This window comes from Schistocerca piceifrons, chromosome 7, assembly GCF_021461385.2.
Source record: "Schistocerca piceifrons isolate TAMUIC-IGC-003096 chromosome 7, iqSchPice1.1, whole genome shotgun sequence".
Taxonomy (NCBI): domain Eukaryota; kingdom Metazoa; phylum Arthropoda; class Insecta; order Orthoptera; family Acrididae; genus Schistocerca; species Schistocerca piceifrons.
In genome coordinates this window covers 468,068,625-468,083,756 of record NC_060144.1, presented here as the reverse complement: position 1 = coordinate 468,083,756, position 15,132 = coordinate 468,068,625, and the positions used below count along the sequence as shown (strand labels likewise).

The window sequence follows — 15,132 nt, the reverse complement described above, 5'->3', positions numbered from 1 at the left end:
TCAGGACGAAGTCGTTATCAGGAGAAAGAAAACTGGCGTTGTAAGGATCGGAGGGTGGGATGTCAGATCCGTTAATCTGTCAGGTAGGTTAGAAAATTTACAAAGGGAAATGGACAGGTTAAAGTTAGATATAGTTGGAATTAGTGAAGTTCGGTGGCAGGAGGATCAAGACTTCTGGTCAGGTGAATGCAGGCTTATAAACACAAAATCAAATTGGGATAATGCACGAGTAGGTTTAATAATGAATAAAAAAAATAGGAGCGTCGATAAGCTACTTCGAATAGCATAGTGAATCCATTATTGTAGAGAAGGTAGTCACGAAGCACACGCCTACCACAGAGTACAAGTTTATATGCCAACTAGCTCCTCAGATGAAGAACAAATTGAGGAAATGTATGATGCTACAAAATAAATTATTCAAATAATGAAGGCAGACGAAAATGTAATAGTCATGGGGCACTGGAATTCGACAGTAGGAAAAGGAAGAGAAGGAAACGTAGTAGGTGAACATGGAATGGGGTTAAGGAATGAAAGAGGAAGCTGTCTGGTAGAATTTTGTACAGAGCATAAATTAATCATAGCTAACACTTGATTTGAGGATCGTGAATGAAGGTTGTATACATGGAAGAGGACTGGAGATACTGAAAGGTTTCAGATAGATTATATAATGGTAAGACAGAGATTTAGGAACCAGGTTTTAAATTTTAAGACATTTCCAGGGGCATATGTGGACCCTGACCACAATTTATTGGTTATGAACTGCAGATTTAAACTAAAGAAACTGCAAAAAGGTGGAAATTTAAGGAGATTGGACCTGGATAAACTGAAAGAACCAGCGTTTGTACAGAGTTTCAGAGAGAGATTAGAGAACGAATGACAAGAATGGGGAAAAGAAATACAGTAGAAGAAGAATGGATAGCTTTGAGAGACGAAAAGTGAAGGCAGCAGAGGATCAAGTAGGTAAAAAGACGAGGGCTAGTAGAAATTCTCGGGCAACAGAAGAGATATTGTATTTATCTGATGAAAGGAGAAAATATAAAACCGCAGTAACTGAATCAGGCAAAAAGGAATACAAACGTCTCAAAAATGAGATCGAAAGAAAGTACAAAATGGCTAAGCAGGGATGATTAAAGGACAAATGTAAGAATGTATGGGGGTAAGATAGATGATGCGTACAGGAAAATTAAACAGACCTTTGGACAAAAGAGAACCACCTATATGAATATCAATAGCTAAATGTAAAACCATTTCTAAGCAAAGAAGGAAAAGCAGAAAGGTGGAAGCAGTAATTACAGGGTGGTCCATCTGAAGTTTCGGATGAGAGTATCTCAAAAACTATACATCGGGTAAAAATAGTGGGTAAGACAAGTTCATAAGCTCAAAGGAGGACATCAATTAAATCTTAAATGGAAACATCCATTTTTTATCGCTGATTCGGATTCTCTACAAAAGAGTAATCAAGTTTTGTCTGAAACATCTTTTTAAACCATTGACAGATGGCACTGAATTCGAGAAAAGTTAAAATTGGGGATTTATTTAGAATGATCCGAGAAGGGCGCATCAAATCGATACGGAATGTGCACCAATTCTTTCATTACTCCAAATTAAGCTATTTTTTTTTTTACAAAATATATTCTACCCAGCACAGTTTTTGATGGAGGGAGGCAGAATGGTATTAAAATCTGGTTAGGGAACTCTTCACAACTGCTTAACTCGCCCAACTGTGGTGTTACCACGGCCAAACTGCGAACTATGGCTCATTATAAAGGTCGGTGCAACGCGATCAGACGGGCTCCTGTATGAACTGATGCCCTTCCCCCACCTCCTCATGTTCCTCCAACATCTCTGCATCCTTTACATGTCCGCAGGCTTGATCCCCCCCACCCTCTGGTTTCCTCCTTCCTCTCCACCCCCCGCCCATTGCCGCACCTCTATCGCTGTGTCCCTCCCTCTCTCCACCTCCACACCCTCCATCTCCTTCATCAGGGCAATTTCCAACAACTCCCCCTCCCGGATGACGAACTTTGCCGTAACATCTACCCTTCCTTCCAACTATAACCTGGCCTTGTTCCTCCCCCCCCTCCCCAGGGCCCCCTTTTTCCTCTTCCCTCCTTCTCCCAGAGCGGGTTTTTCCTCCATTCATCCCCCCCTCCTCCCCTGAGACCCTGCACCCCGTACTTGCCTCTTTCCTTCCCACATCCCTCCCTCCCTGGCCCTCCTCAGCGCGCCCCCCGCTTTTCTCCCCCATCTCTTCCTCTCCCTCCTTTCTTCTGGTCTCCCTCATCTCCTTGCGCCTGGCAGATCCTCTGTTTTGATCATCGTCAGTGTGCCACATCAGTGTTGTGTTTAGTGCCGTTTCTCCTGTGCGTCAAGAGGTGTGATTTTCATTGTGTACTGCCTTGAGGATCGCCGTCAGTGTTTGTTATGTGCTACGCCATCCGTTGATACCTTTTATGCTCCAGTCATACTGTGCCTTGTGTTCTTTTAATTGTCGCAGTGTGTGGCTTTTGTGTGTGCTACTTTTAAACAGTTTTTTATCTCCATTCTACAGTCACCCCGTTTTTTGTCTATTGCCTTCCATGATGTTCCCTCCTTTTTTATACCTATGTTCACCATATTCTCCCCTTTGTTATTTTTAAATGTCTTCTATTGTTTGTTCTACATCTTTCGGCTGAAGAGCAGCGCATATGCTGCTGCCAGCCCACCCTGATGGGAAATTGAAATACAATAAAAAAAAAGTGATCAGACGTCACTTCACTTTCAGAGTGTGAACCGTAAACATCAACTGACGAAAGTAAATTATTATTTAGCGAAACACGGCTCACCATCATCCTACAGAGATTGTTGATATTATGTTAATTTTAGGTAAATACCATAACAATTACGCTGCAGCTGCGCCATTGTATGCGGATCGTTTCCCAGACAGACGAAATTCACGCAAAAACATTATTCGAAATTGCACTCAACGAGCTAGAAATGGATACATGCACTGACTATCTCGTCATCGTGAATACAATGAAAATGACGCTCGTACCCTTACCGTTCTCGTCTGTGATCAACTGGATCCCGAAATTAGTAGTCGTGTGATTCAGAGTCAAACTGGAATACCGAAAACAACTGTTTTGAGGATTTTGAGGGCACATAAATATCATGCCTATAATATCACACTCACACAGGGATTAACGGCGAAATATATGCAAATACGCATACATGTCTGCCAATGGGCCTAGGACATGATAAGAGGTGACAATGATTTTTTAGATGCGTTACGTTCACGGATGAAGCAACATTCAAAAACAATGGCGAATGAAATCGTCATGATTGTCATTATTGGTCCCCAGTCAATCTTCACTGGCACAGACCCTGTTGACAATCAACAAAAATGGTCGTTAATGGTGTGATGTGGAATTTTAAACGGTTACTTGATAGGACCGTATTTTTTTGACCAAAATGATACTGGGAAATCTTATTTACAACTTCTCCGCGATGATTTTTTGGAGCTAATGGAAGATATTGATTTAGAAACTAGGCAACGAATGTGGTTCCAACAGGACGGAGCAGCTCCCCATTATGCTAAAAATGTGCGGAACGTTTTAAATTCACGGTACCCTGGACGGCGGATAGGAAGCGGCGGACCAATTCAGTGGCCTCCACGTTCATCAGACTTAACATCTGATTTTTTTCTTGTGGGGTTATTTAAAAAATATTGTTTATCGAAGACAGCCCACAACCAGGAACGATATGGAGCAACGCATTCGAAGAGCGTGTGCAACCATACCACGGGATGTGCTGCTCAAAACTGTGGACAACTTTCGCAAACGATTGACTTTATGCATTGAAGCAAATGGGAATAGTTTTGAACAATTTCTTCGTGGCCAATTTCATTAATTAAGCACCCCAGATTGTGAGAGGTAAGGGGACTCACACTAATGAAGCACCCCATGGGAACGTAACGTTAAAAGTAGAATACAGTACATTTTGTACAAAAATAGCTTAATTTGGCGTAACGAAAGAATTGGTGCACATTTTTTACCGATTTGATGCGTCTTTCTTGGATAATTCTAAATAAATCAGAGTTCTTCCCCAATTTTATTTTTTTCTCGATTTCAGCGCCATCTCTAAACGGTTTAAAAAATGTTTCAGACAAAACTTGATTACTTTTTTATGGAGAATCCGAATCTGCAATAAAAATGGCTGTTTGCATTTAATATTTAAAAGTTGCCACCCGCCCCACCCAAGAGCGTATACCCGTGGCTTTACATATATTCCGAGCAAGTCAGCGTAGTGTAGTGGTAAAGGTTCACGGCTACCTCGCCGGAGGTACCGTGATCGAATCCAGCCCCCTTTTTTTTATTTATCCGAGAACCATCCGGAAAATTTGGTCCTAACGTTAAAAAACGAGTAGACGAATTAACTCAGAAATACAGAAATGTAGTCGTGTCCTTCACGAAAACCGGGAAGTTCACGAAACTGGTGTATGAAGAATTTTTGCGTTCTGTAATTCTTCCGTACGAGGGATGAAAAAATTTTTGTACATTATCGATTCGTGGGGAGGGCAAACCGTTACCACTTTATAATATCATCTATTCACTGATGAAAGGAAAGCGAGCACCTGCACCCTAAAAGTGGTCCCACCAAAGTGCATTCCTTATTGCCAATCCTGCGATGTTTATTTTTACCGAAAGGTGAAAATCTTCAAGAAAATTATTCTAAATGCTCCCAACTTGATGTAAGACAAAATTTTTGAGAAAGTAATGTATTCAAGAGTAGCTTCACATATCTGTAAAAATGAAGTACTAACAAAATGTCAGTTTGGTTTCCAGAAAGGTTTTTCAACAGAAAATGTCATATATGCTTTCACCAGTCAAATTTTGAATGATCTGAATAACCGAACACCACCCAATGGGATTTTTTGTGATCTCTCAAAGGCTTTTGATTGTGTAAATCATGAAATTCTGCTAGACAAGCTCAAGTATTGTGGCATGAGTGGGACAGTGCACAAATGGTTTAATTCGTACCTAACTGGAAGAGTGCAGAAAGTTGAAATAAGTAGTTCTCATAACATGCAAAGATCAGCACATTCCTCAAACTGGGGAACTATCAAGAATGGGGTTCCACAAGGGTCAGTCTTGGGTCCTTTGTTGTTCTTATTGTATATTAATGACTTGCCATTCTATATTCATGAAGAGGCAAAGTTAGTTCTCTTCGCTGATGATACAAGTATAGTAATCACACCTGAGAAACAAGAATTAACTGATGAAATTGTCAATACTGTCTTTCAGAAAATTACTAAGTGGTTCCTTGTAAACGGACTCTCACTGAACTTTGATAAGACACAGTACATACAGTTCCGTACAGTGAATGGTATGACACCATTAATAATAAACTAGGAGAAAGGACGATCTTCACTATTCAAGATTAAATCTAACTTTGGCACAGAAAGGGGTGAATTATACTGGCACTAAAGTCTTTGGTCACTTACCAAATAGTATCAAAAGTCTGACAGATAACCAACAAATATTTAAGAAGAAATTAAAAGAATTTCTGAATGACAACTCCTTCTACTCCATAGAGGAATTTTTAGATATAAATTAAGAAAAAAAAATAAAAAAAATAAAAAATAAATAAAATAAAAAATAAAGAAAAACAAAAAACACAAAAAAATAAAGTTGTTATATTAACTTAAGTATGTTGTTAAATTAACCTAATTATGTCATGTATTGGAAAATTCGACTCGTTCCACATCATTACGAAATATCGTATTCATGATCCATGGAACTAGTATTAATCTAATCTAATCTAATCTAATCTAATCTAATAGAGAGATCGCTTCTAGAGAAGCTCGATGAAATTACATCCGCTAATCCTACATCAATTCAGCGCACCTAATTTCGAAAGCGTGATTAGATACGCACGGTTCGCATCGAAATTAGCGGATGAAAGAGAAATCTTTTTGAATGCAAAAGAATTTTGTTCCCTGGTATCGCTGATGAAGAAACCATGCGCCTGGAAGACAGTTGCTTTCATAATATGCGCGTGAGGCTGCGAAAATTTGTACTTCGGTTGTTTCTAATCACCCACAATATTGTTCTGGCACATCAAGCAATGTGGACGATGAAAAATAAGATTTTGTTATATTGCATGACAGAAAAAAATTAATAACTGAATATATCTTTATAATTTCGCACAGCTTAAAATGTGTTGATATTCTTTGAAATAAAATTGGAAAATTCGGTCTTTTTTTTTAAAAAAAAAAGTACACGAGCAGGATTAAAACGCGGTACCTCCAGCGAGGTAGCCGTGAACATTCACCACTATGCTCCGCTGACTTGTCCGGAATACGTCTAATGTTACGTATATACAAATCGCGCAATGAATTTCAAAATCGATTTTCTCAGAACCCAAGGCCCGTCGCTAACAAACCGGATAGCCAGGTACTCGGGGTATGTGCCTCTACAACATATTTGAAGCGCATCAAAATCCGTAATTTACAGTATGGAGGGTCCGCTTGTTAGAGAAAGCTTTTGACTATGTTGACTGGAATACTCTCTTTCAAATTATGAAGGTGACAGGGGTCAAATACAGGGAACGAAAGGCTATTTACAATTTGTACAGAAACCAGATGGCAGTTATAAGAGTGAGGGGCATGAAGGGGAACAGTGGTTGGGAAGGGGACGTGATAGGGATGCAGCCTACCCCAGATCTTATTCAATCTGTATATTGAACAAGCAGTGAAGGAAACAAAAGAAAAATTGAATTAAGAATTAAAATCCATGGTGAAGAAATAAAAACTTGAGGTGTGCCGATGCCATTGTAATTCTGTCAGAGACTGCGAAGGACCTGCAAGAGCAGTTGCACGGAATGGACAGTGTCTTGAAAGGAGGATAGAAGATGAACACCAACAAAATCAAAACGAGGATAATGGAATGTAGTCGAACTAAATCAGATGATGCTGGGGAAATTAGATTACGAAATGAGACACTTAAAGTAGTAGATGAGTTTTGCTATTTGGGGAGCAAAATAACTGATGTTGGTCGAAGTAGAGAGGATATAAAATGTAGACTGGCTATGGCAAGGAAAGCGTTTCTGAAGAAGAGAAATTTGTTAATATCGAGTATAGATTTAAATGTCAGGAAGTCGTTTCTGAAAGTATTTGTATGGAGTGTAGCCATGTATGTAAGTGAAACATGGATGATAAATAGTTTAGTCAAGAAGAGAATAGAAGCTTTCGAAATGTAGTGCTACAGAAGAATGCTGAAGATTAGATGGGTCGATCTCGTAACTAATGAGGAGGAATTTAATAGAATTGGGGAGAAGAGGAATTTTTGGCACAACTTGACTAGAAGAAGGGATCGGTTGGTAGGACACGTTCTGAGGCATCAAGAGATTACCAGTTTAGTATTGGAGGAAAGCGCCGGGGAAGGGGGGGGGGGAATCGTGGAAGGAGACCAAGGAATGAATACACTAAGCAGATTCAGAAGGATGTAGATTGCAGTAGTTACTCGGAGATGAAGAAGCTGGCACAGGGTAGAGCAGAATGGAGAGTTGCATGAAGCCAGTCTTTGGACTGAGGACAACAACAACAACGAGCTCGGGAAAGGCCATTATTCACAGTGCCATTTAAAGATATAGTCTTCAGTGATCCAAACGTCACTCACAACAGGCTGTCCGTAACTACAATCACATTTTTTTTAATGATGCAAAGCGTCAAGTACATATATAGCCCAATGAGACGTAGTGTGTGGATGGTGTATCTCATAGCGTAATTGGTTTGTGATTTTCTGACGGCCTCTCGTTCAGGCTACCGTGAACACGAGGCAGGATTTTTGTTTCAGAACTGTCGGTGATTAAGAGTTACCCTTTCTTTTACTCCTTTATGACGAATATTCTGTGGACATTTCTGTCTTCCAAGACGACAAGTACCATGTTCACAGTGCTGTGCGCATTCGTTTCTGATTTGATGGACCCTCAGGCATTGTGGTTTAATGTTGTACGTATCACCAGGTACTCATCGTTATTATATGTCGCAACGTCTTCTTGTACTGACGATAAGATAAAAAATTATTTATGACGCAATGTATTTCTACGAACCAGTTGTAGGATACTTGAACTACAGCTAATTATCGTCTTTCTCTTATTGTAAATAATATGAGAGACAGTTGCGCTGCGATCTGTGGGTATATAGACTGCCAGCGCAGTTGCGTCCTCTCAGAGGCAAACATGCACTGTCTCGCGCTGCTGTTCATTGCTGCCACCTTTTCGACGAAGGTGGAGGCTGCCCCACGCCGTCCAAAGATTCTAGAGGTACGATAATCAGCAAAGTTGGTAGCAAAACTAAAATTTTTTCTATATTTAGATACAGAATTCATAAGAGACATAGCAGTAGCTCACTACTTTCTCTCCGAGTCCAAAGATCACTAAATCTTAGTTTCCATATACCTCGCAGCATTTATGGAATTGTCGCCTGATGAAATGAATCTTTCTGGCTCACACGTTCGTCTAGATATGTGCAGACGACATGATGTTTAGAAACCTGCATTTGTACGAAATCGCATTTCTCATAATCCCTTTCCACAACGTTGCTCTTAAAGTTCTCAGCCGACGGTACATTCAATAGGCTTATGGTAAAAGCTGTAAATCTGCCATTTTTTTTCCTTGAGTGACAATTTCTGTATCTTAGCAGTTTTGAGTACGTATCAGAGATGAATATCTGTGGGGATGGTTGCCTGCATGAAACCCTTCCTAGGTCTGAGATGTGGAGCTTTGTTGAGGTAGCTGGACATGGGATCGTTGATGTTGGTCATCTCCTTCTTCCTGTCCCCCCAGTGGCATCTGTTCTTGCATTTGGATGATAGATGTTCGTAATGCGATAGTCAGAATGGTGAAGAGGACTTTAAACGGGTTTTCACCATTCTTCTAGTTCTCACTGAGTGCGACTTTGACATGCTTTTTGTGAGCTAATGCTTTCGGCAACGGCACTTCATTCATCTGCCGCAAAAATTAGACTGACGGCTGCTGTCCGCAAACGATCTGGAATGGCTTCCCACTTAATAGCTAAGATAACATGAAAACTTCATTAAACGGCTAAGGAAACCGTCCTATACATTTCTGAAGTGGTTAGTGAACCCAAAAATGCTATGTATTCGATTAGGTAGACACCAAGTGAAGTCAGCTCCTCTCTACAAGCCGAGCCTAGTTTTCATACTCTGTATCCATGGTTAGACTTTCTTCTTTGCTGTGAGTCATAAGTAAATGTTTTTTCGCTTGTAGTTTTCTAACATGTCATTAAATAAAAGTAACGTTCCCTTTCTCGGGGACTTTTTTATAGTTATCGTACGCAGTAAGGGAAGCATCTCATTGAAACCAATCGGGGAAGTATCTCACTGAAACACCCAGGGAATTTAAGAGCGATGAAGAAACTATCAGGAAGATACTGATTAATTCCTGTCCACCTAGCCTGATTATATGTCATTCTCCTGGGTTAAGTCACTAACCTCTTCGTATACCTGATGCAGTTACACTCTTAATGGAGATCGGTTGGCCCATGGGGTTTTGGTATAGAATAGCCATTCAATACAAAAAAAATGCTATAAGTTAGTCTCGTTGATAATTTATTCACATACGTCAACAACTTTTCTTATTTAGGACTAGCAGCATAGTATATGTCTGATAACGACATGATTATTAGAGTATATGCACCAAACTGCTGCTTATAATAAGTAATCTTTATTTATGACAGACTGTTGCGGCTTTATCGCCATTTTCAAGTACCTGCGATTACAGTATTGGTGAGAACAGGAATGAATGTCAACGTCATTTATATTAAAGTAGCTGTATTGTACTCACGTCTAGATTAATGTAACGTCCACATTACGTCGTTAGTAGACTGTCTTATAACTGTAAGCGTTTTAGTAAGATGGGAAATGATGTCAAGATGTTGAAAATACACTGTTAGTTACGATGTGACAGTAGCTTGACAGTTCCACTCTTACGACGGCACATGTTTACAAATACTGAGCAGATGAACAGCGATATTATTTTATTAACTAAATTTGTTATGATTATCTTTGGTTGTTGTATATGTTATTTCCGATTTATCCATTTTCGTGTTCTGTAAGTTCAATAAAGTTTTTGAGGTAGTACTTGTGTCTAAATTGCTTTGAGCAATGACTTCATGCCTAAGGCAAGGACTCTACATATAGGCAGTCCAAGCAGCGGATCATACTCGTAAACAAACGAATGCAGCATGCGATAAAATTACAATAACATTTCACGCAGTTATTTATAATGAGTTATATCGAATGGAATTGCAGATAACGAAAATAAAGAAGAACAAGAGTTAAAAACAAATTTTCATGTCTGATAAGAATTATTCTCGTGGTTTATGCGAGTAGAAAAGTACAGGCAGCCTTTAAATTGCATTACAGTAAAGCGATAGTGAAGTCATACTATTATAAAATAGGGTTAATTTTAGTCTTATTTATTGACTCTAGCGGTAGAAGCGCTGGAAAGTTGGTGTTTTGGACGGGAACAAACTAAAATGTAAAAGAAAAACGGGAAAATGAAGTGAATAACAACAGATACGAAACAGCAGCATGAAATGTGGAGGAACAGATACACTAAATTCTAGAAGGAAAGCCAGTACACAACTAACGAAAAAACACAAAAAGTAACAAATATCAGAATTGATAACTAGAATTAAACTTATACGTAGACTCCAGTTACCGATTCCAACCGTTCCATGATTCATATGTAAATTATATTTGCAGGAGTTGTATACTCTGTAACGTAATAGCATTTCTACATTTTTATTACTCTCTAAAACAACTGCGGTGAAATAACAAAAATTGGAATCAGTAGCCAGTTACCGATTCCAATATTAGGAACTTTTTCGCAGTAGTTCCGAGAGCAATTACAAGTGCATAAATCCTATTACACCACATTTTAGTGCACACACCTGCTGAAAAAACAATCTAATTCATGGACGATCGAATGGTATGAACTGGTAACTAGAATTGACCTATAAAGGAGGTCAATTCTAGTTAACGATTCCAGCTATTCGATGGTTCATAATTTTGGACATTTTGCAGTAAATCTGTAGGATTTCTACATTTCTTATTGATCTCAGAAGTACTACGAACAAGTAACAAATATTATATGTACAGTTTCCATTTTTTTTCCTTTTTCGTAATAGTTGACAGAGTAATACCAAATGTAGAAATCCTGTAACACTATAGTGCACGCGCTTGTTGTTAAAACGAACCAAATGACGAAACGTGGAATGGTTGGAAACGGTAACTAGAAATGGCTTATGTAGCTTAATTCTAGTTACCGATTCCAATATTCTTTAGGCCCTACTTTTTGTGATTTTTCGTTACTTGTGTTCTGGTCCCGTTAGATTCAATAATAATTATTAAAGCGTAACTCTATCTCACAACGTTACGACTTCATCATATGCTATATTGTAATGGATTTCAAGGTTCTCTGTGATTTTCTTATTTGCATAAATTACGATAATAATTTATTCAGATATGTATACTTCTCCATCTCTGTTCATATACATTTTCGATACCGTCAGTTCTTTCCGATGTAATTTATGGCTAAGTAATTAATCACATGATCTGTTATTGTAACTTTATCGTATGCTACATTCGTTTGTTTACAAATACGATCGGCTGCTTTCAAAGATTGCCTCCATGTAGCGTTTCTGCCTTAGGGATGACGTCATTGCTCAAATCCAAGGAGTGGAATCGGGCAGTAGAATTGACCTGGTTTTGCAATAAACATACTTGAAGAATCAGAAATCTATCTGTACATGAGAAAACACTCACAAGAAATATTAAACATACATACAGGTTTATACAAAAGCACTACCTCAAAATTTTTATTGGACTTATAAAACACGAAAATGGATAAATCGGAAGTAACATACGCAACAACCAAAGACAATAGTAACAAATTTTAGTTAGTAATATAACATCGCTGCCGCGCGGGATTAGCCGAGTGGTCTAGGGCGCTGCAGTCATGGACTGTGCGGCTGGTCCCGGCGGAGGTTCGAGTCCTCCCTCGAGCATGGATGTGTGTGTTTGTCCTTAGGATAATTTAGGTTAAGTAGTGTGTAAGCCTAGGGACTGATGACCTTAGCAGTTAAGTCCCATAAGATTTGACACACATTTGAACATAACATCACTGTTCATCTGCACAGTCTTTGAAAACATGTAGCGTCGTAAAAGTGGAACTGTCTAACTACTGTCACATTGAAACTTCCTGGCAGATTAAAACTGTGTGCCAAACGAAGACTCGAATTCGGGATCTTTGCCTTTCGCGGGCAAGAGTTCTACCAGCACTTGAGAGCAGAAGAGCTTCTGTGAAGCTTGGAAGGTAACAGACGAGGTATTGGCAGAAGTAAAGCTGTAAGGAGAGGCCGTGAGTCGTGCATGGGCAGCTCAGTTGGTAGAGCACTTGCCCGCGAAAGGTGGTGGTCCCGAGTTCGAGTCTCTGTCCGGCATACAGTTTTAATCTGCCAGGAAGTTTCGTATCATCGCACACTCCGCTGCAGAGTGAAAAACTCATTCTGCTGTCAAATTGTAACTAACATTTTATTTTCAACATCTTGAGATTATTTCCCATCTTACTAAAACAGTCCGCTAACGACGTAATATGGAAGTCACGTCAATCTAAAAGTGAGTACAATACAACTACTTTATATGAATGACGTTGACATCCATACCTGTTCTCACAAAAACTGTAATCGCATGTACTTGAAAATGGCGATAAAGTGGAAACAGTCTGTTATAAATATTACTTATTATAAGCAGCTGTTAGTTGCATTTAATCTATAATTATTCACATGTCTCTGTGCCTAGGTTTGTGTGTGTGTGTGTGTGTGTGTGTGTGTGTGTGTGTGTGTGTGAGTGAGTGAGTGAGAGAGAGAGAGTGTTTGTGTGTAATAGAGAGATTAGGATGGTGACCAGAGAACTTGTTACAGGGAGACGACGTGTGTGTGTGTGTGTGTGTGTGTGTGTGTGTGTGTATGTGTATGTGCATGTTTGTGTGTGTGTGTGTGTGTGTGTGTGTGTGTGTGTGTGTGTGTATGTGTGTGAGTGTGTGTGTGTGTGTGTGTGTGTGTGTGAGTGAGTGAGTGAGAGAGAGAGAGCGTTTGTGTGTAATAGAGAGATTAGGATGGTGACCAGAGAACTTGTTACAGGGAGACGACGTATTCGTGACTGTAGAGAATGGTGCCTTGAGGGGAGTGGTGGCCACATCACTGAACAGTGCTCTCTACAACCAGTTCCTGGGCATACCTTATGCCACACCACCTCTGGGAGATCTCCGATTCCGTGTGAGTGATACAGCTGAAAGTTTCAAACCCCATGGTCACCCTGTATAATATATTTACACACAGTGCAAACACTCATGATCACTTTATTTAACTGATAACGCAAGTCACTCTTTTCTTGACCTGTTCTAACCCCATATGAGAATGCTTCACAGTAAACTGAAAATTCGGTCAAGAAATCCACTCAGATTTATTAGCAGTAGCTCCACTTTCTAACGATGCAGCTGAGAGAAAGTGTTTCTTTGAAGTTAGCGTCGCAGAGTTACTAAATGCAACGCTGGAAGAATGAATTATCACGACGTCTTTCCAATAGACATGGCGGTTGCAACTGCTTAGCGCCATTCTCTGCAGTACGTCCTTTTTTATCTTAAGTTTCCAATTCAAAAATATCTATATTCAGTATTTTGAATCGTCTGACAAGGGAGCCCCGTAACGTTACAAAATGTTTACGTTCGTCACAGGCTGCTGTAGATTCGGCATCTGTTTTCGTAAATATTATTTTGCGAAGTTTATGTGGAGAAACGAACAGCTACCGGCCACTATCCGCAACAGCTGAAAGCCTTGGCGATCACGGCTGGTAGTGCACGTGATCTTCACAATTTTAGCACTACATCTACCACAGGAATTCGGACTACCTTAAATTGTATCGGACCTCTTGTCCAGAAAATCAAATGGACGGTAGAATATGCAATGATAAACATGTCCACTCTATTTATGTCTCGGTAGTCATAGTAGAACAAAAGTTGAACATTGCTAAATCCTAAGCGTGTCTTTATGTATTGCAAGCCCTTTAACTCATGTCTCCTTGCGCTCTTTCTCATACTTTTATTTTAATTTTCTTGCTTCTCTCTCTGTAAAATCTAATTGTATTATCGTTGTTTCAGTATAAGTAAAATAGTCATCACTCATATTGATGAGCCATAACATTATGACCACTGTCCACCGGTTGAAAGAATGCGACCTGGTGGCATCATGGATACGTGACGAAGTGAGAACGCAGAGCAGAGACTGAAGGGGAATTATTCTTGCCGGAAATAGAGAGGCCCACTGACATAATTGACTTTGGAAAAGGGAACATAGTTACGGCGCAGCGCCTAGGAATGCGCATATCGGAGACGGCAAAGCTGGTCAGTTGATCACAAGCTATTGTCGTTGGCACCTATGAAAAATTCACTGACGAAATAAAATCCCAACACCGAGAATAAATTGTGCGAGAGAAACGAAAGTTGTTAGGCGTGTTTCTACAACTGAAACATGAGGTCTATTCGAATTTCTCGTCAGTTGCGTAAGAGTGGCGCTAGTAGCACCGCTATGAGGATGAAAATCAGGTTTGCTTCAAATACGTGCTGTAACGGTCGTGAGTGTTAGTTACCTTTGCGATTGGACGTAGTGAGTTATATTAGTCAACAATGGGACCAAAGTAGCTATTATCAATACCTCACTGAGTTTAAACGAGGTCATGTAATGAGGCTGCATTATACTGCAGAAAGATTTGGTAGGAATGTAACCACCATTTACGACGATTAGCTCTTTACAAGAATGTACGGGCCACGTGGCACTACTGAGAGGGAAGACCCTCGTTTTTCATACATGACTATGGTTCATCACATTGCGTCTGCAGCAACAATTCGAGCAGCAGCTGGCACCACAGTGACACAACGAACTGTTATCGGCAGCTCATTGGAGGGCGAATTGGAGATCTATTGTGTTTTCTGATAAAAGTCTGTTCCGCCTAGGTGCTGTACTGACCTTATGTTGGTTGTAAGTATGCGAATTAAGGGCCTCTGGAGTGC

The 15,132-nt window shown here is 39.8% G+C and overlaps 1 protein-coding gene across 1 annotated transcript in view; it reads left to right on the top strand.

Annotated features, from left to right (window-relative positions):
- Positions 1-15,132, top strand: part of LOC124709020 — a 126,041-nt gene that overhangs the window by 68,468 nt on the left and 42,441 nt on the right. Inside the window, exon 11 of the mRNA XM_047240667.1 lies at positions 13,233-13,342. Within this exon, the coding sequence (XP_047096623.1) occupies positions 13,233-13,342 (110 nt within the window). The remainder of the gene's footprint in view (positions 1-13,232; positions 13,343-15,132) is intronic.